Source organism: Passer montanus, unplaced genomic scaffold (genome assembly GCF_014805655.1).
Source record: "Passer montanus isolate IOZ18808 unplaced genomic scaffold, ASM1480565v1 scaffold69, whole genome shotgun sequence".
NCBI classification, from domain to species: Eukaryota; Metazoa; Chordata; class Aves; order Passeriformes; family Passeridae; genus Passer; species Passer montanus.
This window is the reverse complement of record NW_024372036.1, coordinates 2,834,305-2,861,243: the sequence shown is the minus strand read 5'-3', so window position 1 is coordinate 2,861,243 and position 26,939 is coordinate 2,834,305. Positions and strand designations below refer to the sequence as shown.

The following is a 26,939-nucleotide window of genomic DNA, read 5'->3' as shown; positions in this document are numbered from 1 at the left end:
TTTCGATGCAACAACCACAGCACCAAAGCTCAGTCTGAGCCTTGTCCTCTTCTTTGGGGACCTCAGGCCAAGAGGAACAATGGCTGTGGATGGCTCAGTGTCCTGCAACACAAGGCAGGCCAGTAGACACTCAAAAAGTTTGAACTCAATGGATTTCTTTGAGGAAAAAAAAAAATTAAAAGGCAAATTTTTTGCTTAACATCCAGAATGACTCAATAAACCAGTGAATGACTCCAAAATTCTTTACTTGCTTTCTGAGGAAAATACCATTGAGTGATTTCATAGAATCCTTGACAAAGGCAACAGTCCTTTTTTTCCAGTTACTTCAGGCTCTGTAGCTCTCTGATTTTCCATACTTTTTACAAATATGATGTTGATTAAGACACTGGAAACAGAAATCCTCTTGAAACAAGCATTTTTCTCAGATTAACTCCTCAAAACTCTGCAAGCAAAGCCAGTAGCCTGTGACATTTAAAAAGGAGAGCCATGAAGCCATCCTGCTGGGAATAAGGCCACTGGCTGGTTCTGCTCTGCTACCATTTAAATCTCAAAGGTCAAAAGAAAATTTTCCCAGTAGTTTCTCCATGGAAAAAAAGATTAGGCATGAGCTGGGGAAAGTTGGTTTTTTTTTTTTTTTCCCTGGTGGATTTTTAATTCAAAACAGACTCAACAGAAATTTTTCTTCAAAACGCAGCCAAAGGGTTAATGACAGCATGAAGGAAAATGAGACTCCAGATCTGACTTAAATTTGGCACCTCTCCACTGATATTGGGGGTTTGGGTGCTTGACCCCATCTAGTGGCACTCCAGGAGCTAGGAGAGATCCCAGCCCATGGGGGTTTGTGGAAATCACCTTATCCTACATGAATCACAGCCAGGGCTTCCCCTGGCCCTGCTGTCCTCTCCTGTGCCTGGCAGCACAGCGAGCTGTGGCAGGGCTGATGGAGCTGATTCCCTCAGTGCTCAGCCCCAGGTGCTCCTGAGAAGTGTGCACAGGGAGGTGTGTGTCCAAGTAAGGAGGGGATGGACTTCTGGCTGAGAAGATCCTTTAGAAATAAATAAACTGAGTAGCACTTGTTTCCCCCAGGTGTGCATCCCTTGTTTTCCCCAGGTGTTCATCCCTTCTTTCCCCCAGGTGTGCACCCCTTCACCTGGTGCTGGACAGAAGAAGGTCACACTGGAATTTCATTTCTCCCTCATCTCCAAGAACAAGTGACCTCTTTGAAGCTGGTTTGTGCAGAGCCCTGGATCTGGAGCATGGCTGTCATCTCATCCCACAGCCCCTTCCAAAGCCCTGCATGACCATTCCTCTGCCAGCCTGGGGCCCCACGGGTGGGCTCTGCTGGGCTGGGCACCTCAGGTTGCTCCTAAAGCTGTCCCAGCTTGGAGGGGTGTTCAGCCAGCTCTGCCCACTGGAGGAGAGCCCAGCACTGTGGTCAGCTTTGCTGAAGACAATCCTGTGCCTGGCTGAGCCTCTGGAAGGTCAGTGCCCTCTACTCCAGTCTGAATAGACCAAGTGACCTCAGCTGCTCCTCAAACAGCTCCTTGACCATCCTCATGGTCCTCCTTGGGACATTCTCTAACATTTTAATTACTTTTTTATATTGTGGTGCCCAAAACTGTGCCCAGCACTCAAGGTGAGGCTGCCCCAGCCCAGAGCAGAGCAGGATTGTCACCATATTTTCTGGAATAATTCCCTTGCCCAGGATTTCTCCTGGGAAGCTGGGAAGATTCAGCTTCTCCCCATTTTGCTGCTTTAGAATGTGATTTGGAAAATTGCTTATCCCAGCATGTGAATTGTTTTTACTTAATAACCAATCCCAGTCCAGATGTATCAAACTCTCTAGTCTGTCACAAATTTTTATTATTCATTCTTTCCTAACTTTATCAGAAACTATCCTTCCTTTCTTTAATTTAGTATAGTATTAGTATATAATTTATTTTAATATAATATCATAATATAACAAATCAATCTTCTAAAAAATATAGAGTCAAATTAATCTCTTTCCTCGCCCTAGGACGCCAAAAAAACCAACACAGGACAATCCCCTTCCTTGCCTGACTGGCCATGCTGGGCCTGATGGCTCTGGGACTGGGATGTCCCCTCCTGGCTGCCAGGGCACTGCTGATTCATATTCAAATTTCTCTCAGCCAGGACTCCCAGGTCCCTTTCCTGGGTGCTGGTCTTCAGCATCTCACTCTCCAGGTGATGGACACAGCCAGGGTTATCCCATCCCAGGTGCAGAATCCTTCATTTTCCCTTGTTGAGCTTCATCCAGTTGGTGATTGCCCAGCCCTCAAACTTGTCAAGGTCTCTCTGCAGGGCCTCCCTGGCCTTGGGGGGAGCCAACAGCTCCTCCCAATTCAGTGTGATCAACAAACTTATTTGGTATTCATTGGAGTTCTGTGTCCAGGTTGATGATGAGGGAGCTGAAAAGCACAGGAGCCCTCCAGAGCCCCACCAGTGACTGGACACCAGCCTGATGTCAGCCCCTTCACTACAACCTGTGAGCCAGTTGCTCATCCACCATTTCCACATGGTTATCCAGCTGTGGGCTGGACGTTTTGGGCTGGACATTTTGTCCAGAAGGACATTGTGAGAGACAGATATGGGCTTCAGCCCTTCCTCTGGGACGTGCGTGGTCCTGCTTCCAGCAGGGCTGATGGTGCCTCCTTTATTTTAACAGCTCCTGGGAAGGGTTTCAAAGGCAGCCAACTCTTCTTTCACAGCCACCAGGTCCCTCTGCCCTCCCTGCTGGACCTGCCAGCACACAAACCCACCCAGTTTAACTCCACTCTCCTGCTGCAGAGCACTTTGCCATGCTCATCTGCGGGGTCCCGGGGCCAGGCTTGTCCCTTCCTTTACCCTGCACCGAGGTGAAACAACTCCTCCCAAAGCCAACAGCACACCCTGCGGCTGCACCGCTGGAAATTCAGGATGAGGCCATGGAAAGGCAGGAATTGCAGCTGCAGCCACCGAGGTGAAACAACTCCTCCCAAAGCCAACAGCACACCCTGCGGCTGCACCGCTGGAAATTCAGGATGAGGCCATGGAAAGGCAGGAATTGCCTCCGAGCAGCTGCAGCCAGCAGCGGTGCTGGGGTAGGATGCTCAGATTGCCCAGCAGGGCCTGTTGGAGCTGGAGCTGAGCCCTTCCAAACTCAACAAGTGCTGTTATAATGAAGCTCGTTCTCGTCATTGGTTGACAAGAAGCTTAGCTTTGATTTAATGAGTTCCCTTCAGAAGCCTCCACTGCTGCATTCCTCGGAAGATTAAGGGCTGCTGCTTTTTTCCCCCTCCTCTTTTCTGCTTCTCTCTAATGATGTTACTGAGAAGGCAGGAGAATCTGAGCTGTGCCCTGCTTACCGCTGGGTGAACCCCATTTACACGGCGTTTTTACTCCAGGAATCCTTCCAAACATTACACGGGCGGGATTTTACATCTGACAAAAGAAACAGTTAACATTTACCGAGATTAAACCCCCTTAATGCTGCCTGAGTTGGCATTTTCTTGCTCATGTGACTGTGCCTCTCCTGTGCCTTTAGCTTTAAAAGTACTCTCCAGAGGCTGGTTGGAGAAATGCTGTATTTTTTTTTTTAATCCAGCATAGATGACAAACACTGTGCATTATCTATGGAAACACTCACCACTCATCTTTCGAAATGCCAAAACATTTTTTTTTTTTTGTACTGAACTGCACAGGTACCAGCAGGCTCCATTCCATCCATGCTTTAGGAGCCACCAGACAACCAATCTATTAAACCCTGGCAAAACAGAACCAGTGCCCTCAGCTCGGCAGAGCCGGCAGGGACAATCTCACGGGGACCATCACCACGACTGAGCTACGCCTGAGACGGATCAAGAGGAGCAGCTTTCTCTGGGGAATCCGGCACAGATCTGGATTCTCCAAGGTCTTGCTGCTGAGGACGCGGCTTTGAGCGGTCACCGTGGGTTTCCAGGGATGGGAGGCGTGTGTGGTGGGATGGGACTGTGAGCACCAGCTCTCCATTCACTCACACGGCAGAGGGCAAGGAGGGCACAGGGCACCTTTGCTGTTTCTTTACAGAATTAAAAACAGAAGGCGAGATTGGGTGAGGCGAAAATTTAGAGCAGCAAGACGGGAGGGATGTGAATTTTGCAAATCGGAGTTTACTTGCTCTGGAGCCTCTCAGCAGCTCTCTCTTTGGTTTGCGGCCAAAGAACTGCTGACAAAGAGAAGGGGGGGAAAAAAATCCTTGCAGAAAGGCGTCGGCATTGTTTCTGTTTAAAGGCAGTGCGCTGCCAGCTCGACAGCGTGCGAGCTCTCCCTTCCAGCCAGGACACATCTCTCCCGCAGCCCTCCCTGCGCTGCGAGCCGAACCAAACACGGCAGCGAAAAGTTTCGATTATTATTGTCATTTACCAGCAACTCTGGCAGAGGCAGCGGGGTCCCCGCACCTGCCCGCCCTTCATCCCGGGGCACAGCCCTGGGGCAGGAGCTGGGCACACCGCGTCCCCTGCTCCCATGCCGGGGGGGAAGCCTGGCCCCGGGATGAACTTTGCAAACACGGCTCGGGAGCCGAGGCGGCTGCGGAGCCCGGGATCCCCGCGCCGGCAGGGAGAGCTGGCAGCACTCGGTGCTGGCAGCGCCCAGCCCTCCCCTCTGCCAGCCTCCCCTTCCCCTTTAAATCAACATCCGTGTGCGAGGCAGGCAGGCAGGATCCCCCCCCTCCCCCTGGAAAAGGGATGCGGAGCCCGGCCGGGATCAGGGAACGCCGCCCGCAGCCGCCACTTGGGGAAAAACAGCAAAAGTACCTTTTGAATTCTTCCGTCAATGTCCAAATAAATACATTTGGGCCGGTAAGTGGAGGAGGCAGATCCCATCTTGCTACAGCTGGGCTCTCACCGGACTTGTTTCCAGTGTCAATCAGGGCGGAAAATCGGGTCTATCCTGCCCGGCCGAGCCACCGCTGCCTGGCAGCTTGGTGTCCCCGCTCTTCTGTATCCCACTGTACTCTCATTCTGGGAAGGTCCCTCCTCTAACATGCATGCATTTTGCTGTGCCTCTGTCTCTCTCTGCCACCTCCTTTTAGTTTTGCTTCCCTCCGAATCCAGCTGCCTCGGACCGGGAAAGGCACAGGCTCCAGATGCTGCCTGCGAGCCCCTCTCCATTCCCATAGCAACAGCCCCTCGTGGCTTTAAGGCTGAGAGTCGCTGGGCATCCGCATTCGGGCTCTGACCCTGGGACTGACCGGCACAAGGTCAAGCGGCATTTATCCCCCGGGGGGGCTGCGGAGGGGGAAAAACCCCCTTCATGGGGGTGGTGAGAAATACAATTTGATTTTACGCTGAAATAGTAGTTATTAGTGCCTCTCCCGGTGAGCTGCTGGCACAGTGACAGGCTCCCATCTGGAAGTGCCCTGTGCTGGCAGTGTCCTTCCAGACACCCACGGCTTGGACCGTCTCAATCCAAACTCAGCAGCTCCGTTTCCACACCCCTCCCGTTATCATTACAGGGCCAGAAGGAAAAAGCAGACAATTTTCCCCCCCTCTGTAAGCACCAGCAGCGAGAAGAAAGCACAAACCCCGTGCTCTCGCCCACCGCCATCCCTGCCACCCCCGGGGTGATGGAATTTGTTATTTAATGCCATCTGCAGTGCCCGGGGCAGCAGAGAGGCTGCACAGCCAGCACACTGCCCCTCCTGCCAGCAGGACTCTCTGCCCTTCCCGGGGCTTTTGATGCAAAAGCATAAAAGCATTTCCTGGCCTCTTGTGTGAGCAGGGCTTGGGGCAGCGCGGTGGGCGACGCTCACCCTGTCCACGCCGAGCCCTCTGTGCAGCCAGAGAGAGACAAAACTGACCCCAGCAGAGGCCAGGGGCTCGGCTGTGGCTTGTCCTTGGCTGTGGCTTGTCCTTGGCTGCCCCTGGAAAGGCAGACAGGGCTCTGCTGTCCTGCAGAGGGGATTTGTAGGGCTGGAGCTGCCTGGGAGTCAGAGCCGGGCTGACCCCTCAGGATGAAGGCAGTGGTGCTTCTAAAGCTCCCAAAGGCAGCAGCAAGGATGTTCTTTTGGGAAGTGCAAGCCTTTGCTTCAAATCCTTCCCCTGCCAGCTTGGAGCAGGCTCTGGGAGCCTCTCAGGAGAGCCCTTGGCTCTACAGGGGTGTCCTGGGGGTTGTCCTGTCTCCTCAGCTGTGCCACAGCCTGTCCCACACCCCACTGCCCACTCCACTCATTCTCCTCTGGGCTGTATTGCAGCCTGTCCCACAGCCTGTCCTGTGAACTATGCCAGAGGCTAATCCCCCAGGTTACTCCACAGGTGATCCCCATGGCTACAGCTTCTCCCACCTCAACATCCCTTCCACAGCAACCCCACTGCTTCTGCTCACCTCTGGGAGCCACCATTCCATACCCTGTCCTGCTAGGCACTGCCTTAGTCCTGCTTTGCTGGGTGACTTGATTGGCCCAGCAGGTTCCTGAGGAAGATGGCCACGATGACAAAAATGCAGCCCTTTGGGAAGAGACAACAAGAACACTCTCTCTGGGGGATGCACGTGGGACATTTGGGATTGTAGAGGAGGATACTGAGCTCTCCCACTGGGATCACCCATTCCAGGAGGGGTCAGACAACATCACTGGTGCATTTCAGGATTTGGTCACACCTCACTGAGATATCTAATGACCAGAGTCTCACACTGGTGAGAATCTACTTTTTGATTTTTATTTATTTTTAATGTGGCCAGCTTCTCCAGTCAGCAAAGGACAAGCTCTGAAATCCAGGTGATGATCCTAGTCTGCCTCTCCACTGTCCTTGTCCCATCTACTCTCCCTGTGTATTTAAAATTGTGTTTCTTAAGCTCCAGCACACATCCCCCTCTCCCTAATTACATTAACACTTGTTGGAAAAACTGCTTTGCTGTACAACTGCTGACTACTGCTCTTTTCAAGAACTTTGTGAAGAAGTGAATCTTCAAAAGCTGAGCCCTCAGAAATGATGACAAAAGCCTGATGCAATCAAAGGCCCAGTTTAAGACCAAGCCTGAAAGAAGACAAAAGATAACATTCACCAAAGAGAGCGTGCAGCTCCAGCAGGTCACTGCCTTGAGCTGGTTTAACCTTCCAGAGTCTCCTTATTTCAGTATACACTGGGCAATGTGGGGAAAGATTATTGGGAAGCATTATCCTATCATCAAATCCTTCAAATCCAAGACCAAATCCAAGCAGTACGGTGCCAGGCAATGATTTTCCATCACTTGCCTTAGCTCAGGGCAGTACCAGGCTCTTGTGCCCCTGACCACATCAGGTGTTTCACAGCTTGCTTTGCCTCCCCTGTGTTTTTTACTGAGGCCAACACTCCTCCCTCTGTCATTCCAAGCCTGGAATGTGCCTTTTGGAGACTGCAGGGTCAAGCCTTGGGCACAGGGGATGTGGCAGAGCCCCAGCTGTGTCACTTACCCAGGGGTGCTCCCCAGGAGTGACAAAGGCACTTCTGTCTCCCAGCCCTGTGTCAGCTCCATGTGGGTGGTGCAGAGGCAGATTTTAGGGTTTCCAAGGAGAAACCAGAGGATGTTCAGCTCCCACGTTGCCCTGGGACTCGCTGCTGTCCAGGCACAGCTCAGCCAGGCTGGCTTTGCACGGGCTGAGATCTCCCCCTGCTGCAAACCCTGCTCAGAGGGCGAGGGAGAAGCTTTAAGGATGAGAAGAGCTGCTCGAGTCACTCTCCGTGCAGGCCTGGGGTGGGGTGGCACCATTGCTGTCCCCTCCATCTGTGCCTTTCCCCAGCCCTGAGGTCTCTGTGCTCAGCCTCTCTCAAACCTGGTTTTCCTGCTGCTGTCAAAAAATTCAGTGCCCCTTGCAACCCGCTGTGTGCACATCCAGACCTGGGGACTGCACAGCAGGGATCTTCAGAGGGATTGAAATGGGGGGAAAAGAGCCAGGAAATGGAAAACTTCCGGTGAAAGATTTTGTACTTCGAAAAAAAGTTTGCCTAGAATTAAAAACAGAGAATAGCATTTCTTTGAAATCAACTTTTTTCATTACCAGTTCCATATCTAAGCCTTCAAGTGCTTTCTTTGCCCATTAATCCCTTCTGCTGCAGGTCTCTTGTGTCTGTCTGTCTGTCTGTCTCCCTGTCCCCACAGGGCCCTGAGTGCTGCTTCACCTCCCCATGCTCCAACCTGCCAAAATGCCAGATTGCCCCTGGAGCTGGGAAGGTTTTCCTTTCCCTCCCACAGCTCCTCTTCTCCCTGCTTCACTCACTCTTCTCTCTTTTCACCCTCTTTGGTGCTTTGCCATTTTTGCTTCGAGGTTGTTTTTTTTGGTTTTTTTTTCCCCCACAGACCTGAAGTCATGCAGGCTTTCTGCAGGAATGAACTTTCTCATTTATGCTGTTAACAGCCAAGTGGTGGCTGTGGCAGTGGGAGCTCCTCCATGCAGAGCACCACTGACCTTTCCAGCTCTCCCTCCTCTCCACAAACCCACAGGAAGAACATGGCGTGCTGCACATGGAAATTTTACCTCACTTCTTTGCACATTTCTTTTACACCCTGCCAGATTTCCACAGGCCCAGTCCTGGAAGTGATCATAGTGAATGTTAATTAGAGAATGACTGATTATTAATATTAGGACCTTTATAGGATTTGTCCACACAGGCCCTGAACACCCTGGAGGTGGTGTTCACCCCAGCCCCACTCCCAGTCCACACAGCAGAGCCATCATGCTGGTTTCCATGGCAAACCCCCAGGAACGTGGGCTGGAGGGAGCTGTGACATCTGACGTGGCTGGTCCGGGGCACTGGGGTGCAGAGGCAGAGCTCTGTGGGTGGGAGATGTGGGATTACTCACCCAGGAGCCAGCTCTGCTCTTCACCCCAGCAGCCTTGGCCACCCCGGTGACAGTGCTGCCTTCTTTCTCTTTACAGCTGCAGGGAAATTTCTGGTGCCTACCAGCAATCCTTGCTGTGTCTCAACACTCAGAGCCAGTTAATGGGCTCAAATCCTCTGGAAGTGAGAGCAGCCATCCCTGTACCTCACAAATATCCGTGTGTGCAGTGCTCAAGCCATGGGCAATCCTTCCGTTTTATAAACCACTTGTCCAACACAACATCTGGCATTTCTTGGCTTTTCTCTTTTGTCTATTGAGGAAAAAAAACCTTTTTCCTCCTGCTCTGTTTTAGCAGCTTTTTCAGTGATCTGTTTTCTGCACCACTTGCAGTTCCTGCCAGGTGCCAGGCTGGTTTCCTGAAGGTCTCCCAGTGCAGACCCACTGCCTTTCCCTGCTGGGTGTGGAAGGAGCTCACTCTCCACAAACATTTCCTTCACTAGAGCAGAGGCACCAGGTCCTTGGCACAGCCCACCCTCCATCCTGGCTCCACTTTCCAGTGGAATCCAATTCCAATTTCACCTCCAGGAGCCACAGGACCCCAGGAATCTCCACGCCCCGTGCCATGCTGTGCCTGCAGAGAGCCTTGGCCACCCTCCTTTCCACTGCATCCTCTCTGCTTTATTTCCAGCCTCCCTTCCCTCTCTGCTTTCCATTTCCTACCTCTTTGTTTCCCACTGCCATCTCCTCAATCCAGCTCTCTGTTCCTGGGCTTTCATTTCAAGTAGGAGAGAGCCAAGAATCCTGTCCCAGGCACCTCTGCAGGACGTGGAGCTTGCAGGGCAAAGCACACACAGACACACAGACACACAGACAGACAGGGGCCCCAGCTGCCTGTAATGACCCTGCTGCATCCCTGGAGCAGAGCTGCTGGGAAAGCCCAGCTCCCAGAGCTGTGTTTTCATAAGGTTATGGAAGAAATTAAGAGACCCAACGGGAACTTTCAAGAGCTGATGAGAAAAAAATAAATGAAATTAAGTGTGCCTGGAGTCACCCAATAGATCATTTAGAGGGATGATGGCCAAGAAGTGGAAAAATCAATTCCCTCCACTGGGCAAGGTTGGCTGGTGCTCTTGGCAGCAAAGTCTGAGCAGGGGCTGCAGCCCATGATCCCAGGCTGGAGGGGAGGGATAGATGGCTCCACTTGAAGAAAGCTGCCTGGCATTTTATGTGGTGCAGGAAAGTGAAGTTTCTTCAGATGCCTGTTTTGGGAGGCTGCCATGTGAGCAGCTCGGAGCTGTGCAGTGACTCACTGCAAATCAGCTCCAAATCAGCTCCTGCATCTCCCTGACGAGCAGATCTCAGACATCCCCAAAGCTTGGCAAGCCAAGGATGAACCCAAAGGCTGAGGGCTGCTGGTCCTGCTGCCAGCCTGGTGCAATCTGTCCCACAGCTCACAGAGCTGGGCCAGAGACCTGGCATGGGCAGAGCACGAGGTGATCCCTGCCTGCCTCACCCCTGGGAGCCTCCTTGCCTGCTCTCCACCCCCTCCAACAGCACCAGCACAGCAGTAGGAGTGTCTGCAGAGGGTTTCACTGCTTGGGGCTGCTTTTCAGTGGGTGGAAGATATTCCCTCAGCAGCATCACTTCAGTCATGTGGAATTCCTGGAGGGTCAAGCCTGTCGTTCCTGGAGGGTCAAGCAGACTTTGCACAGTTCTTTGAAGTACATTGAAAATTAGACTTTCCGTGTTAACATTTTCAAAATACCAGTCTTCATAAATAGCTGGATAATCTCTCAGATAGATGACATTTTTTCCTGTGATGTAGGTATTTTCTCATTTTTGTTCTCTTTGTGCAGGGCTGTTTCCATCAACGGGCAGAAGAACTTTTTCTCAATAGAAGAGATGAAAGAGTCTCTCAGCTTTTAGGGAGGGAGGCCAAAAAACTGTCACAGAATCCATGTGAAAAAGATGACAAAAGCCTCCAGCAGCACTGAAACTGTCTGATCTGCTCTGCCAGAACATTGGAAGCCAACATGAAACAGGGACATTTTTAACTAATTCCCAAAATTACGAGTACTTGAGTGTCCCTTTTCCTGGGAGTCACACAACTCTCCAGAGCGTTCCTACCATCTCCAAAAGTCCCAGGTCATGACAACCAAAGGAACTAAAAAGATTGGATGGCAAATCATTACTGTCTGCCTTCCAATAACACATTTGTGCCTCTTCTTTTTTTGGGTTTTTTTTTTTTGGTTGTCTCCACTGAACCTGACTGTTCATCCATGTCAGGTACATCAGATTCCCTCTAGAACTCTGAGAGCCAGAAACTCTCACTGAGGAAAATTGAACTGAGATTTTCATGCAGTAAGACAATCCAATTTCCTGAGGAAACAGTAAACATCATGGATTAATGGTATGGTCAGGAGAGAGGGCAGTGCTGAAGTAATGCAGAAAATGAAAGGGAAGTAGCTTATGGGGGGAGAGAGTGCCTCATAGAGAACTTGAATTTTATTTTATTTTCGGATTACTTTTCACTCTGCTTTCTCCAGCCTCCATTTGATTGGACACAACCCAGATTTTCACCCCAGTGCTGGGTTTCAGCCCATGCCTCCCCTTCCCTCCTGTACCTTCCTATTCTTAGAGGTGCCCCAGGCAAACCTTTTAGTGAGAAGGTTCTTCCTGAGGGGCTCTGTTAGAGGCTGGACCCTCTCCAGTCACAACACAGCTGGAGCCATGACTCCTTCTTGGTCCTTCATCCTCCTCTTTCTCCTTTTCCTTCATCTTGGAATGGATTTCACTGGATTCACACAAATTCATTTTTCCCCCCTAAATCCTGTCCTCTCACCTTCAGCTCACAAGCTGGACACTGGATGTGAAGGCTTTCCTCTGCTTGGACCTTAGCCCCTGCCTAAAAGGTTCTAGTAGGCAGGAAGGAGGTTTTCAGACAAGAAACTGAGATCAAGGAACTGAGATCAAGGACGTACAGAAATAAACACACAGAAATAAGATGAAAACCCAGGAGCCCTCCACTAAAAAGAGCACAACGTTGTGCCCGCTCTTTTTAACAACCCACACCTTTTTTTCCTGCACTTTTTCTCATTTGTTTTCCCCTGCTGCTGTTGCAGCATCACCATCATCTCTGCTCCCCACTCTCCGCCTGGCTCCGCACTCCTCCCCTGCCCTGCTTCATCCAAGGGGAGCAATCTCCCTCCAATCTGCCATCCAGCCCTTCTGCCAGCAGAACCACCAGCTCTCTGCCTCCCTCTGCCCAAGGAATTGTGCCCAGGGGCAGCAGCACAGCCCAGAATCACCCAGGATTCCTGCAGAGGAACCCAAGCCCTGCTTCCCTTGGAGCGCGTCCGCGCCTGACGCTGGCACTGGGGAGAGAGCCAAGGGCAACACAGCACTTTGTTTCTCTTGCTAAAATGGTGCTTTTGGTCTGGTTTATTTCTCCACGCTGCTCTCCCTCCTCCCACCCGAGCACATCACACTCCCAGGGTGAGTGGCTGGGGCTGGGGGTGTGTTTGGAGAAGGGGAGCTGCTGTTCAGTGGAGCCCTGGGTTGTGTGCAGGGCTGTGAGCACAGCCCTGTCTGGGAGAGTCTCTGCAAAGCTTGAAGGCATAACCTGCACCATGAGCAGGCTTCCTTCCCCCTCAAACACACACACACACACTGAGACTGCTGGTGGCTCCATGAATTAAATATTGCCAGCGTGTTACAGCATCACATTGCAACAAACATCACCATCAGCATTGCTGAGTGTTAATTTTAGGAATTCCCACTGAATCCTCTGCAAGGATACCCAAACCTCCAACGAGATTAAGATAGCCCAGCACTACCCATGAGAAACCCCACTGTCTTTGGGATCCAGTTTCTCCCCAGTGCTGCCTCTGCTGTTCCCTGGGTGCATTTGTTCCCTGGTTTTTTGGCCATGATCCCTTGGGGGCCTGCTGGCTTCAGAAACCAGCCCTGCCTCTCACTCCGAAGCCAAGGAGGTTTAAACTCAACCAAATCCTCCTGAAGCCATCACTCAGGATCACTTTGTGAAGGCATCCTGCCCTTGGCATGCCAGCCCAGCCTGCAGCACAAGCAGCAAGGCAGCTCAGATATCTGCACAGGCAGAGCCCAGCAAAGGCTGCTCCAAAACAACCCAGGATTTGACTCTGGGTGAATCAAACTGTAATTCACAAAGTAATTGCCTGGGCAAACTTGCTTGAAAACAGACTCATGCCACAGAATACTAAACTCGCATGGAAGGCACACAGCACTACATTTTAATTTATTTATTTAATTTATTTCCTCAAAAATAAGACCAGCAAGGCAGTTTGTCATGGGGGTGTTTTTTTTTTTTTTTTTTTGCTGTGGTTGCAAGCAGAACCCATTAAAGTTTATTTAATTTATTTCCTCAAAAATAAGACCAGCAAGGCAGTTTGTCATGGGGGTGTTTGTTTTTTTTTTGCTGTGGTTCCAAGCAGAACCCATTGAAGTGTACAATTCCAATTGTGCTTGAAAAACAGAGACAGCAAAAACAATGCAGAAGGCAGCTCCTGATGTTTACAGAGATGCACAAGGTGAATGTACCAGAGCTGCTAATCATACCTTCTGACTGCTTTTATGGGTCTGGGAAGCCTGAAAAAACCCTGTGTATGGGAAGTAGTCTGCATTTTGGAATAACATTTCCCCTCTGATGACACAGAGGAATGACATTTAGATGCTGCTTTGACAGATGCATTATTTCATTAGAGGATTTCAGGCAGGCAAACAGGGGAGCTTTGTTTTCCCTGTTACTGTAAGGCTTACATCATCTGCAACCTTTCTACCAGGAGGTCTCATTTCAAATGATAGTGAATATTGTTGTGACAAATGCATGTGTTAGTTCTGCTTCAGATGTTCACGGGATTTCATCCATCCCAGCTCCATTTCTAGGTGCTTTGCTGGATTTCACCCTCCTCAGAAGATTATCTGCTGACACCTGGGGTAAGTTTAGAGCTTCATGATATGCCTGACAGGGATTTGTGTGGGAATTTAATCGCTCTAATTTAGCTCTACACAGGTATCTGTCCTAAACCAAACATCCTTGGGCTTCTCTCCTGCACCCCAGATTTGTCAGTCACCCTGGCTCTGCCTTTTTGGGCTGGGGACATCTATTTTGAGAACTGCCACTGTGAAAATCAGAGCAAGGAAACCCAGAGGTTTCTATTTTTCTGTGCTTTCAGCAACTGCACAGATTTACAGGCAGACACACAAACCAGCTGTGATAGTGGATCTCCCTTGGTGCCAAGCAAGTGACCAAAATCTGGAAGAAAGAGTATGCTTTTGAGATATTTTTTTACCTCTTTTGTTCTTTTTTTCACCATATTGTCTTCCTTTTATGTAACTGAAAAGCTGCAGCCAGAGGGAGAGGGGGAGGAAGATTTTATAAAGACTTTTAACAGCAATGGCTAAATTGAATCCCATTGTTAGCTCTCAGTATAAAACCAAACCTGCAGATTCTGCCACAGAAGGACACAGCATCCAGCTGCTTCCAACCAGATGATCTGAGCAATTTAAGAATAAAATTCAGAACCTGCTGTACTTCCTAAGCTGAAGCCTCGTGTGGCCTGTGATGAAATTGGGTGACTCAGACTGGAATATAATACCCTGTCCTTGCAGCAGAAAGAACAGCACTGTGTTTGGTGGAAAATTCAGAGGGAACTCACCCCTTCCAAAGGTTTTGCCTGTCACTCAGCTGTGAGGGGCTGCCCACACCAACCACCCTTCACATCACAGGGAGGAGAAGGGGAGAACTCTGACATGATTATTATTATTGATCACTTTGTTTCAACATGCAAACTCAGGCTGCTGCTTCCAGTTCTGGCCCCAAGACTGGAAACAGCTGCTGGTTTCTGAATAACCCATGAAATTCAGACCACCTGCTCAGGGTTTAGGTACCAGATAAACTGAGAATAACTCCAGCCTTGTAACTGCATTCCAAAGTTCATTCCTACATGGCAGCACATGTGAAGTTGGTTTAGTGTTCTCCTCTGCTGAAACAAACTGGACCAAAGGGAATATTGTGGAAATGTGGGTGTTTGTCAGCTGCTTTGTAAGAGAAGGAGGGAGAGAAACCCTATCCCAGTATCATCAGGAGGTGAAGAAAACATCCTGAAAATCCTCAACATTAGTACAGCATCAAGAGATTTGGCAGACATTTTTGTAGCTGATCTCCTGATGCAGGAGTTGAGCAGGATCCTGAAATATGCTGAAGAAAGTTTGGCTCTTTTATTCCCAGTTTACAGAGCAGCCAATGTTTCACTGCAGCCAAAGGGGAACTAGTAGACAAAGGAATTACAGAGAAAAAAAAACCAAAAAAACAAACACCCCATGCATCAACTAATTATCTCCTTATTCCAAACTGGAAAATAACCAAAAGAAGGGAGACAAAGGAGCAAACAACTAACACTTTATAACAAACCAGTTTATTCAGCTCTTGGGCAGTGAGACACAACCCAGCTCTTCAGGTCACTGGACTTGAGGCTGAATTCTACCAGCAGTTAAACCCTCCCCTTCCCTCTCCCCAGCCATGAGGATGACAGTCACATTTTTAACTCAGCACGGCAGCAAAAGTAGTTCAAGGTCCCCAGAGCAGCAGACACAACCCCCAGGAGTGTCTGCAGTCCCTGCAGGCTGTGACAGCAGGGCAGGACGTGTCCCCACCATCAGGACGTGTCCCCAGCATCCCCTGCAGGCTGTGACAGCAGGGCAGGACGTGTCCCCACCATCAGGACGTGTCCCCAAGGGGCTGCCCACACCAACCACCCTTCACATCCCAGGGAGGAGAAGGGGAGAACTCTGACATGATTATTATTATTGATCACTTTGTTTCAACATGCAAACTCAGGCTGCTGCTTCCAGTTCTGGCCCCAAGACTGGAAACAGCTGCTGGTTTCTGAATAACCCATGAAATTCAGACCACCTGCTCAGGGTTTAGGTACCAGATAAACTGAGAATAACTCCAGCCTTGTAACTGCATTCCAAAGTTCATTCCTACATGGCAGCACATGTGAAGTTGGTTTAGTGTTCTCCTCTGCTGAAACAAACTGGACCAAAGGGAATATTGTGGAAATGTGGGTGTTTGTCAGCTGCTTTGTAAGAGAAGGAGGGAGAGAAACCCTACCCCAGTATCATCAGGAGGTGAAGAAAACATCCTGAAAATCCTCAACATTAGTACAGCATCAAGAGATTTGGCAGACATTTTTGTAGCTGATCTCCTGATGCAGGAGTTGAGCAGGATCCTGAAATATGCTGAAGAAAGTTTGGCTCTTTTATTCCCAGTTTACAGAGCAGCCAATGTTTCACTGCAGCCAAAGGGGAACTAGTAGACAAAGGAATTACAGAGAAAAAAAAACCAAAAAAACAAACACCCCATGCATCAACTAATTATCTCCTTATTCCAAACTGGAAAATAACCAAAAGAAGGGAGACAAAGGAGCAAACAACTAACACTTTATAACAAACCAGTTTATTCAGCTCTTGGGCAGTGAGACACAACCCAGCTCTTCAGGTCACTGGACTTGAGGCTGAATTCTACCAGCAGTTAAACCCTCCCCTTCCCTCTCCCCAGCCATGAGGATGACAGTCACATTTTTAACTCAGCACGGCAGCAAAAGTAGTTCAAGGTCCCCAGAGCAGCAGACACAACCCCCAGGAGTGTCTGCAGTCCCTGCAGGCTGTGACAGCAGGGCAGGACGTGTCCCCACCATCAGGACGTGTCCCCAGCATCCCCTGCAGGCTGTGACAGCAGGGCAGGACGTGTCCCCACCATCAGGACGTGTCCCCAGCATCCCCTGCAGGCTGTGACAGCAGGGCAGGACGTGTCCCCACCATCAGGACGTGTCCCCACCATCAGGACGTGTCCCCAGCATCCCCTGACTGGCTCAGCAGAGAGCAAAACAAAACCCAACCAGCCTTGCTCCAAGGTGAAAAGGGTGTAGGTCAGCAATCAGAACATCCTGTCAGAGGTTGGGACAAACCATGAAATAATCTAATCTAACATTTACACAATACACAGGCCATGCATTAATTCAGACCAGAGAATGCCACCATTACCCATCCCGGGCCTCATCATTTGATGCAATTGTGATCAATCTTCCCCAGATTAATTCTGTATGAAAACCACCAGCCTCCAAAAGCTCTAAGCACCCTCTGGTTTAATTTACACCTGCCTAATCCTGAGCAGCACAAACCACCCCAGGCATCAGCTGCTGCAGAAACGTTCCAGCAGCAACCAAAGAACCCGAGCCTAAACACGAGTTCAGCCAGAGTCTCAGGCAGCACAGCACTGGCACAGCACATGGAGGATTCCCACTGTTCTTCCAAGGATGTTATGCCAGGAGCATGTGCAATAATCTCCTTAAAGGAATGGCAGGATCCCTTCTGGAATTTCCCTTACTAGCAAAACACACGGGATTAAGTCTTGGTGCACGGAGTGGGTTTGTAGAAATTAGAGGCAAAAGGAGTGTCAAAGCAAATTATGGACACGACACTGCTGTCCCTGCTAATTATTTACCTTCTTCCCACCCTATAAACCCTTCCTACACGCAGAGACAAACCCCCTCAGCCTGTCCAGCAACAGCCAGGGCTCTGATGAAGATTTTCACATTTTCTGCCTGCTCCCCATCAGGCAGAACAGGAATTGGGATTTGAGTCTCCCTTCTTTCATAAGGCCCCCAGCTATTATTTGCCTATTCCTAGGAGGCACCTCGGGCACATTTTGATCAGAAATTCTGTAACCAGGAGTTGTTTTCCTTTCCAATCAGTTTTCCCCCAGTGCATCTGTGGTTTGGACATTGTATGTCAGGCAGAGGCACAAAAACCCCCACAAACACAAGACAATAAATGTTGGAGATGATCAGTGCTAGAGAGAAAGGATGAAGCTTTTCCATGTCAATTCCATATACACTGAAGAGCAAGCAAAGCAGACAATAAAAAAAGTCACCTTAAAAGTCACCATAGGAGCCACACTCAGCCCCTGAGTCAGGCAAATGTCCCAGGAGGGAAGTCTGTCCTTCCAACCAAGAAATGGAGCATTTCTTCAGGGAGATGGTAAAATATAAAGTACTCAACACTTCTCTGTTTGGAACAGAATCTATTTTTATTCAACACAGGATGGTGAATGGATAAAATTCACAATAATCAGCATTAAAAGAAAATCAAGAAACCAACCCTGCAGTTGTATTTAAATTTGGCTGTACCTACTGGTCACTCACAATTTTACATACAAAATTCTGTCAGTCTTGCTCATTTCCAGATATAAACACCTGATACTAACAAAACACACAGTTTATTCACTATTTGGGGGACATTTAGGGTTTTTTAAAATAGAAAACCAAATCTATTTGTCCAACAGATTTGCAGCTTGGAGGAACTGAAACGTAATCTGTCATTACCCCATACCCGAGTCACTGCAGTGCAAAAGCTACTCAAATAAATAAATAAATAACAGCAGCAGCCCCAACAAGTAAAATACACTTAAATATCTTCAGAAATACAACCAAAAGCTTTTTAACATCAGACTTCAGTCCACAGGGGACAGCTTCTCAAAATCTGAGCACAGCAGAGCTTGAACTGTCTCGGCAAACTAGTATAAAGCTCAACACATACTTTTGGGGAAGGGGGCTGGAATCCCCAGCTGAAGTGGTTCTCCATCCATCTCTCCCTCCCCACACAGGCACTGAAGCTGTGCCAGGACAGCTGTTTTTGGGCTGAAATGTTATTTTTGCCCCATCAGATGCTGTTTCAGCAGTGCCCCAGGTTCAGCCTGGTTTAACAGGCAGTTGGGACATTCCAGGAGCAGTTTCCCATCCCAGGAGGATGGAAGCCCTTCCAAGTAACATTGCTGCACAATTCTGTCACATTCAACCACAGCCCAAGCACTGCACAGATTTTTGAGCTCAGTTGTTGAGAATCCTCCCTGGTTTACTCAAAATGTGCCAGGTCAACCTTCCATCCGGGTCAGGGCAGGGACAGGACCCTCCTGGAGCTCCCTGCAAGGACCTGGCACCTTCCCTAAGTCCCTGTGGGGCCATCCCTGCACCTCTGCCCAGCAAAACAGACAAAAACGAGCCCATTCTGACACTGCTCAGGTCAAGGATGATCAAACGTGCTGCATCAAACCAGTGAAGCAACTCCAACACTGAGCAGGTACAAACAGCCCTGGAAATGAAGAGTTAGCAGCAGCTGATGGGACATCCCTGAATATTTTGCAGGGTTTTTAAAGTGTTTTGCTAATCAAGTGTAAAGACTCTTGCACTGTCTCACAAAACTTAAGAGCATAGAGCAAGACAAAGGCCTAGAGCTTTAATAAATACACTTCAGGATAACACACAGTTTAAATTACCTAATCTTTGTGATCCAAGTATAAACACCCCATACAAAAAAAAAAAAAAAGATTTCTTTTCACTTTGTACATCTTTTAAAAAAAAGGCAAAATAAAATCACAGAAACATTCTGTTTGCAAAGCAGACAGCTGTACAAAGAAATGATATGTTCTGAAGACATTAAACCATCTATTTTCTGGGTAGCACTAGGTACACTCAAATGTTCTCTTGCAGACTACCACCCACACAGGTAATTTTTCTCCTCTGATATTTTGGCTCCAAATCTGAAACCCAGAGCCACTTGGGAGAGATTTCTGGATATTCTGGCCCAGATGTGATGATGACTTCCACGTGCACACAGCAGCACTGGAGCCCCACAGGGAGCCCTGTGCCAGGGGGCACCAGAGCAGCTCCCCCTGCTCAGTCACAGCTCTCTGCCACCCCAAAGAAACCCCTCTCATGTCAGCCCAGCCTGGCAGGGAAGTTAAAATGCACAACTATTTTATAATGCCCTGAAAAATCTTTAGAGCCCCCACTGGAAATTCTGACTCAAACTGCTTTTTGTTGCTTAGGTCTGTCTTTTTGTTTTTGCATAATCCTCATGGAGGACTAACATCCATCCAGAGGATCTGTGCAAACTGCTAACTGCAGTACACAGCAAGAGTAAATTCCATCTTATAACCTACCAAAAGGCTGGATGCTATCCTTGGGAAGTGGAACTGTAGCTAAAAACCAATAATACAGCCAGGTGATTATTGTCTGAGCAGCTTCAAACCCTAACAGCAGCACATCTTAATAACCAGCTGATATTGTCCTCTGTAAAGTGATGCTCTCAGTGTACACAGATGACTTAAGAGACATTGCTCACTGACCCTGGGACAGTCACTCACAGACTGTTAAAATTTCACCTTCCTCCTGCTCCAGCTTTGCCTTGGTTGTTGGCAAACACACAGCTCATAGTTTCAATTAAAAACACCCTATTAAAAGAAATAAAGAAGGCACTTGGTATTTCTCTTTGGCTCAGTAGAGGTGTGCTGCTGAAACCCTCCCCAAGTCCCCATCTCCTCTCTGATGAACAGTGGCCATCCTGAGGTACTTATTCATGTGCAAAAATCAGAGCTTCAGGGATTTACCACTGTCTCACACTGCTCCCAGCAAACCTGCAGGGCTCTTCACCACACAGAGACCCTCCAAATACAGAATCAGGTGTCCCAGGGGCTTTCAGGGAGCAGCTCCATCCACTGGCACACTCCTCATCCCAGCTCTGGTAGCTCAGTGCTCTTTGAACCTGGGGAAGAAAAGCAGGAAAAGCTGAGCTGTGAGGCAGAACAGACACCAAAATGCAGGATCCAGCCCCTGCTGTGCATTTTTTCTGTTATCTCAATTTTATTTCTCCAAAATTCTACAATCAAGGGGCTCAATTTAGATTTTTTGTTTGGATTCAGTGGATTTTTTTTTTTCTTAATTCAAAATACTGTAAATTCAAAGTCACCCTTTTCATTAAGAAGAACTTTTGGATAAAAGTTACATTTTAAACTATTACTAAACACAGGGCAGGCAATTTCCCACCTGCACAATGAAACCCATGGAGGATTAAATATTTGTGGAAAAAAACCCAAAAACCCACAAACAAGAGACTGTGACAGAGGTGTGTTTTCAGATATTTTTCACAAGAAGATGTTCTAAAGGAAAATGTCCATGGTTTGAAAACATCAAACTGAGGTTACTCTTTTGAAGCAGAATTAAACCACAGAGAAATGGATCTACACAAACCTTAACATGTCCAGTCTACATTTAGGTAATACAGGACAGAGGCTGGAATTGATCTGGGAGGTCTTTTCCACCCTTAATGGTAATTTCTGGCTATATATGGAAGGCTCAGAAATGTGTTTTCAAGGTGTTATCAAAGAGCAGCAGCCACAGAAAACACTTACAGGGTGTGATCTGCATGACACTGAAGTTCCTTCTGGATAAGACGGAGTAAGAGCTGCAAAAACAATCACAAAATCCCCTTTAGTATCATCCAGATAAAAAAGAAGCAGAATTATTCATTGTTATTTGGAGAGTTTCTCATTTGAAACATTACCCTGCAATGCTGAACTGGGTTTAAAAAAAATAGAGATTTACAGATGCTCAGTAATGTTTGGTAGAGGAGCTTTCACAATAAGCAGGCAAGAGGAAAATAATTTCCTTTTTGCATCTGAGAGATCAATTTCTTCATAAAAACCACAATAGGGTTTTGGTTTTTACCTGGAAATGTGTAAAGAAACCAGCAGAGGGACCCCGAGGCTTCAGGAAAACGTGTCAGAAAGAAATTTTGGAGCATGGGAGTATGTGAGCTGCTATTTGCAAAAACAACTGTGTGTGAAAAGCTTTATCCCACAATTAGTCAAGGTGAGCACAGACAGCCACGTTTGCTTGTCTGTGCAGCATCAGGGATTTCAAGTGCACTTTAAAAGGATTACTGAGATAGCAGCAGGATTTTACAAATACAATTTGATGGTTCTCATGTACATTAAAGACAGAATTGGAGCTTTCAGGGTTCCTCACTATTTCAGGTTATATTCTCCTCAGAATCTCACTATTATAAATGTAAGTTTTCTCACTGCTGTAAGTATGAATGTTTTAAGAAGTTAATTATTTTCAGAGGCACAGAAGTGGCCACGAATGACAGAACTGAACACTACACAAGAGGATAAAGCCCCCTCCAGGTACCCTTGGAGAAATAATATTTGAACACAGGTATCCTCATGCAGCACTGCAAAACCAGGAAAAGCAGAACAGTTATGCAGAAAAGGATTTATTGCAACTGCAGAGTCAAACCTTTCAAAACCAGGGTTTTGCAAAGGCGTTTTAATTGATTCCTAAAAGAAATGTGACATTTTAAAATTTTAATCAATAACTGTAAGAGAAAAACAATGAGAACTTTATCTAGGAAAAATATGACCACCTCCCAAGCCTCACTCTGCAGCATGAAATACCAAATACTGAAACCAGCACAAACCAGGATTTGCTGCTGTGGATAAAGCTGCTAACTACCAGTGGCAGCACACTTCAGCTACAAACTCACCTAATTTATTTAATTTCCACAGAATTACTCCTAGACATGAAAAAATTACTTTTAAAGTTGGTGTTTAAATTGAATTTAGAAGAAAAAGCCTCAGCTGTAACTCAAAGGCTTTCTGATCTTCTGGAGTCAGGAGGGGAATGGTCTGACACTCTCAGCTCCCCTGCAGGAGCCCAGAGCTCAGTGCTTTGGACCAAGGCAGCACCTGTGTGCTCTTCTTCCCCCAAACATCTGCTCCTGGTTACTGTCAAAAGCCAGGATTGCCAGTTCTTCATCTAATTTAGTGCAGCTGCTTCAGGGCCCATCTGGAAAATGTGATGTATTAACTTTCAACAGCTTCATTATCAGGGTGACTTTGGTGATACAGCCATGTAGGAAAATGTTTTTTATGGCTTTGAGAAACTGGCTTTAAAAACAACAGAAGTGATTCTTCTGTGAGTAGAATCCGAGGCAATTTTTAGGTCTAAATGTGAAGGTTTACTTGCAATTATGCCTGCTCTAAGCTGCTCAGCCAGCAATTAACAGCTGGGTATTTGCTCAGGAATTGAAGTTCATCAGAACTGATCTGCACTTTTGATTAAAATTAGATGAGAATTTCAAAACAAGGAAATTTGCTGTTAGACTGAAAATCTCCTACACCACTGGAAGTCCAATACAACACAGGATATTGAAATGGCAAAAGGACAATTTGCATTTTGGGATAGTTTAAGACAGAGGAAAAACACATCATCTAAATTTTTAGACTTACTAGCAAGGCACATGCATCTGCCACCATGAGCATGTAAAACACGTTGTTCCAGCCAGAAGGGGAAATAAGGCCAGCCAGGAGAGGCCCCAGAGCTGCACCTGAAATACAGTATTGGTGTTATATTTTGCTATTTTATATTACATACTGTCAGAACTGTGCAATGTAAGATTCACTGTACTGAAATGTAGCTATTCTGAATTAGAGGATCCATTTTTCCACCTAGTAAACTCAGTATTAAGAAGTCCCAGTAAGTGCAAAACATCACTGGTACAGATGGGAAGCTGGAAGACTTAGCTGTGTGATAAACATCTGCCTTTGGCTCAACAAAACACTCATCCTGTATTAAGCTGAATTTTACTCAGTTTTCCCTTACACATGGAGGGCATAAATAAAATATCCTTGATCCCAGGACAGCCCAGTGCCATCTCCTTTTGCTGTCTGTACCCAGCATCAGCTGATGCCTTGAGAGCTGCCTGGAACAGAGGCTGGACAGAGTTAAAGGAATAAAGCAGGGATTTATTAAAAGGCCTTCAAACCTTGGGCAGCACAAGAGCCTGGCTGAGGCTACACCCAAAATGGTCACAAGTTTTCACGCTTTTGTAAGTTTTGGTTCATGTCCGCTACACCCAAAATGGTCACAAGTTTTCACACTTTTGTAAGTTTTGGTTCATGTCCATGTTGGGGTTAATTGTCCAATTACAGCTCCAGGTTATGCAGTCCCATCCTGCCAGATTGCTCTCCTCAGTTCCCCATTGTTTGCACTTTTTGGGGCTGAAGCTGCAATGGTGCCTTTGGTTCTCAGGCTGGAGAAGGATTGTTTTGTTTGACTAAACTGTGAAGAGAACTTGCTAACACTTTATATGAAGTTCAGAGTTATACACTAATGCAGTACAAAGTGTGGAAAATATGAAAACTAAAACTTAAGGCATCACAGTGATCCCCCCCTTCCTCCCACCCTCAGCTGTGGGACCACTGGAGGTTTCGGGTGACATTTGTGCTATTCCCCATTTCCAAAACTGTTCTGAGTCCTGGCAAAATATGACCTGAAGAGCCCAATTTCTCCAAAATGCTTTGTTTGAAGCTGTCAGAGCTGGGGCAGGCTTACCCACAGATCCTGTCCCGTCGATGATCGCCGTCACCGTGGACAAGGCCCTCGAGTTCCCCTTCAGGCTTTTATGGGTGCCCTGGAGGGACAGAGATGGCTCAGACCCATCCTGAGCTGAGCTCTGAAAGCCCTGATAACAGCACCCACCTCCCACCCCTCCACATGGGGTCTGAGCTGGGGAGATGTGGCATTCACATTTTCTGGAAAAATCCCTTCACACAGGATTTTTCTCATGGGAAGCTGAGAAGCCTCAGAGAAAAAGGAAAACAATAATTATCTCATTTGCTTCTCCTGTGTTTTGCTGCTTTGGAACGTGGTTGGAGATTTTTTATCCAACAGGTGATTGTTTCATTGGTTGGATTCTGCTGTGAATTGTTTTGACTCAATGGCCAACCAGTGCCAAGCTGTGTCAGGACTCTGGAAAGAGTCACAAGTTTTCATTATTATCTTTTTAGCATTGTCTAAGTATCCTTTCTGTATTCTTTAGTATAGTTTAGTATAGTATTCTTTAATATAAAACAGTATCATAAAATAATAAATTAGCCTTCTGAGAACATGGACTCAGATTCATCACTCCTTCCTGCCACGAGGGCACCCCACAAATACAACAGGGAGATGCCTCAAGCACCTTGCAATCAAGGCCAAAGATGAAATGGGCACAGCCTGGGGGTCACCTTGGTCTTGCCAACACCCCCAGGCCAAGGACAGGGCTCCACAGGATGCTTGGAGACTTCTGTCCTGCCCCTTGTCCTGTATTTAAAACATTCCTGCATTTAAGACAACAAAAGGACTTTTGCCTCTTGCTTGGTGCCCTGAAGAACCAACACATTACAAAACAAACTTCCAAGGTCTTCCTGCTGAGCAATGTTGCTGTTTTCACATGGCATTTGTGACTTGGCTGACCTGATCCTGCTGGAAGTGCTGGCAGCTTAAGTACCTGGACTTTTTATTTTCATACACCTTTACTTGTGTTCAGGTCTGTGCCAGATGTAACTTTCTGATGGGAATTAAATCACCAGCTCATGTCTCACACAGCTACAGCTCCCCCAGTCATTTAAAAATGCAAAATATAGAAGGGGACCTGCACAGAGGCGTGGCTTTGCATGCAACCTTCAGATTCAATCTGGGCTGTCACTCACAGTCTTGTGAGTGGTCAAGAATAATTTGTAAGCCTCTCACAAGCATGGCACTCACTCAAACTAAAACACAAACTCTAAAACAAATCTGAGTGGCTGAGTTCAGCACTGCCTTTTTCCAGCTCCTTACTCCTTTGCTTTGGGACAATGCAGCCCCTTCCCTGGTGACCTTGCAGAAGTCACAGGCTCTCTCTGGAGGCCACATGTCACAGGGAAAGCCAAACTCACCAAGTCAGCAGAGACAGCAGTGGTGATCAGGGCATAAGGGCCATTCACCAGGGCACCACTGATAAGCAGCATCACTGTTCCAAGTTAAAAAATAAAAGGAAAACGTGATTTGCATGAGAAACTGTTCACCACAACAGGAGACATCACAACCCATGGCTCCCAAGTGGTTTAATCCTTCCCTGGCTCCCTGACCCAATACAGAACTGGAAGAAAACCAACATCCATTCCTCTCTCTTTTCAGTGCTCACTCCATGATGTGAATTCTCAAACATACCAGAAGATGGGGCTGTGACAAAAAGCACCTCCCAGGGGCTTTACTGATCCTGGGAGGTCACAGAAAGGGAAATATTTGACCAAACTGACCATGAGGGCAGGGGCTGCTCACAAGATACACCCAAAAGTCCCTTCTCTCCTTGTAGAGCAGCAGAGGACCCTGAATTCAAGGAGGCCTTCAGGCAGGTGAGACATCACTGCCTCACTCCTGCTTCCATTTCTGGTTTGAGGCAACACACAGAGAGCCACAGGTGAATTCTGCCTATTCAAGTGAAGTTAATGCTGCTGTCAAAAGTACTACAGGCAATATTTAAACATCTCTGACATTTGGCACAAGGGATATTAAAAAGCCTGTGCTGACACAACAAGCTCCAGGAAGACATTCCTCTATGTCCTTTCAGAAAGAAGGGCTGTGTTATGGGATCATTCAATGATATTAATTAGATCTGTTCTCTTGCCACCCCTTACTCATTTCCTACCTTCCCACTTCGACCTGTAAAAAGCCTGAAAGACCAGATTTAAAGAATTTGATTCCATACTTCCTCCTCTAAGGAAAAGATAAAATAGAAAACAAAGGAAAAAAAAAAAAAAAAGGAAGAGCATCACAGGCCATAAATGTAAAGTTCATGGAAAGCTAGGCAGAATAATTTAAAAATACTCACCTACAGTAGCCTCAAGGCCCATTTTACTGACTGCAGAGAACATGTATAGCTGGAAAGAGAATAAATAAGCACTCAGAATTCCAACATATGGATTAATCCTGGGTTCCCCATCCGCCCCATGTTAACTACAAGGTATCTTAGCTGGTATTACATGAAAGTTCCAGGTTTTACTAAGCCCTTTTAGGCCACAGCAGAATGCCTGCTTGATTGGCACAGAAGGGAGATAAGGGGTAGGATCCCATTCCTCTATGTCCTTTCAGAAAGAAGGGCTGTGTTATGGGATCACTCAGTTTTAAACTCTCCAACTGCAGCTTCAACACAGCACAGAATACAACTCATGAAAAAAATCAAATAAAAATGTCTCTCTCATGTCAATCTATTGGTTTTCCAACAGTTACAGCTCAGAAATTTTAGCCTTTGAACAGCTAAAATTCTGGCTAACAACTGAACATGAGATTTTACAAGAGAGTGAAACTTTCCATATAATCTGTAACAAAAAAAATACATTAGACTTGTTCAGTAAACAAGCTTGTTAGCTTGTTTAGCCCCAATATCTATACTTGCTCAAC

General features: G+C 47.4%; 2 protein-coding genes across 3 annotated transcripts in view; both read right to left on the bottom strand.

Annotated features, from left to right (window-relative positions):
• The window catches only part of PDE9A (phosphodiesterase 9A), a 51,822-nt gene extending 46,780 nt beyond the window's left edge, over positions 1–5,042 (bottom strand). Inside the window, exon 1 of the mRNA XM_039729484.1 lies at positions 4,794–5,042. Coding sequence (XP_039585418.1) covers positions 4,794–4,862 — 69 coding nt within the window. The 5' untranslated portion in view covers positions 4,863–5,042. The remainder of the gene's footprint in view (positions 1–4,793) is intronic.
• Positions 5,043–17,905: 12,863 nt separating this feature from the next.
• The window catches only part of SLC37A1 (solute carrier family 37 member 1), a 35,373-nt gene continuing 26,339 nt past the window's right edge, over positions 17,906–26,939 (bottom strand). For both annotated transcript variants that reach the window (XM_039729404.1, XM_039729405.1), the window contains exons 15-20: positions 26,371–26,419; positions 25,436–25,509; positions 24,072–24,150; positions 22,967–23,064; positions 21,086–21,138; positions 17,906–20,439 (exon numbers count right to left, since the gene is read on the bottom strand). In XM_039729404.1, the coding sequence (XP_039585338.1) occupies positions 20,424–20,439; positions 21,086–21,138; positions 22,967–23,064; positions 24,072–24,150; positions 25,436–25,509; positions 26,371–26,419 (369 nt within the window). In that variant the 3' untranslated portion in view covers positions 17,906–20,423. The remainder of the gene's footprint in view (positions 20,440–21,085; positions 21,139–22,966; positions 23,065–24,071; positions 24,151–25,435; positions 25,510–26,370; positions 26,420–26,939) is intronic.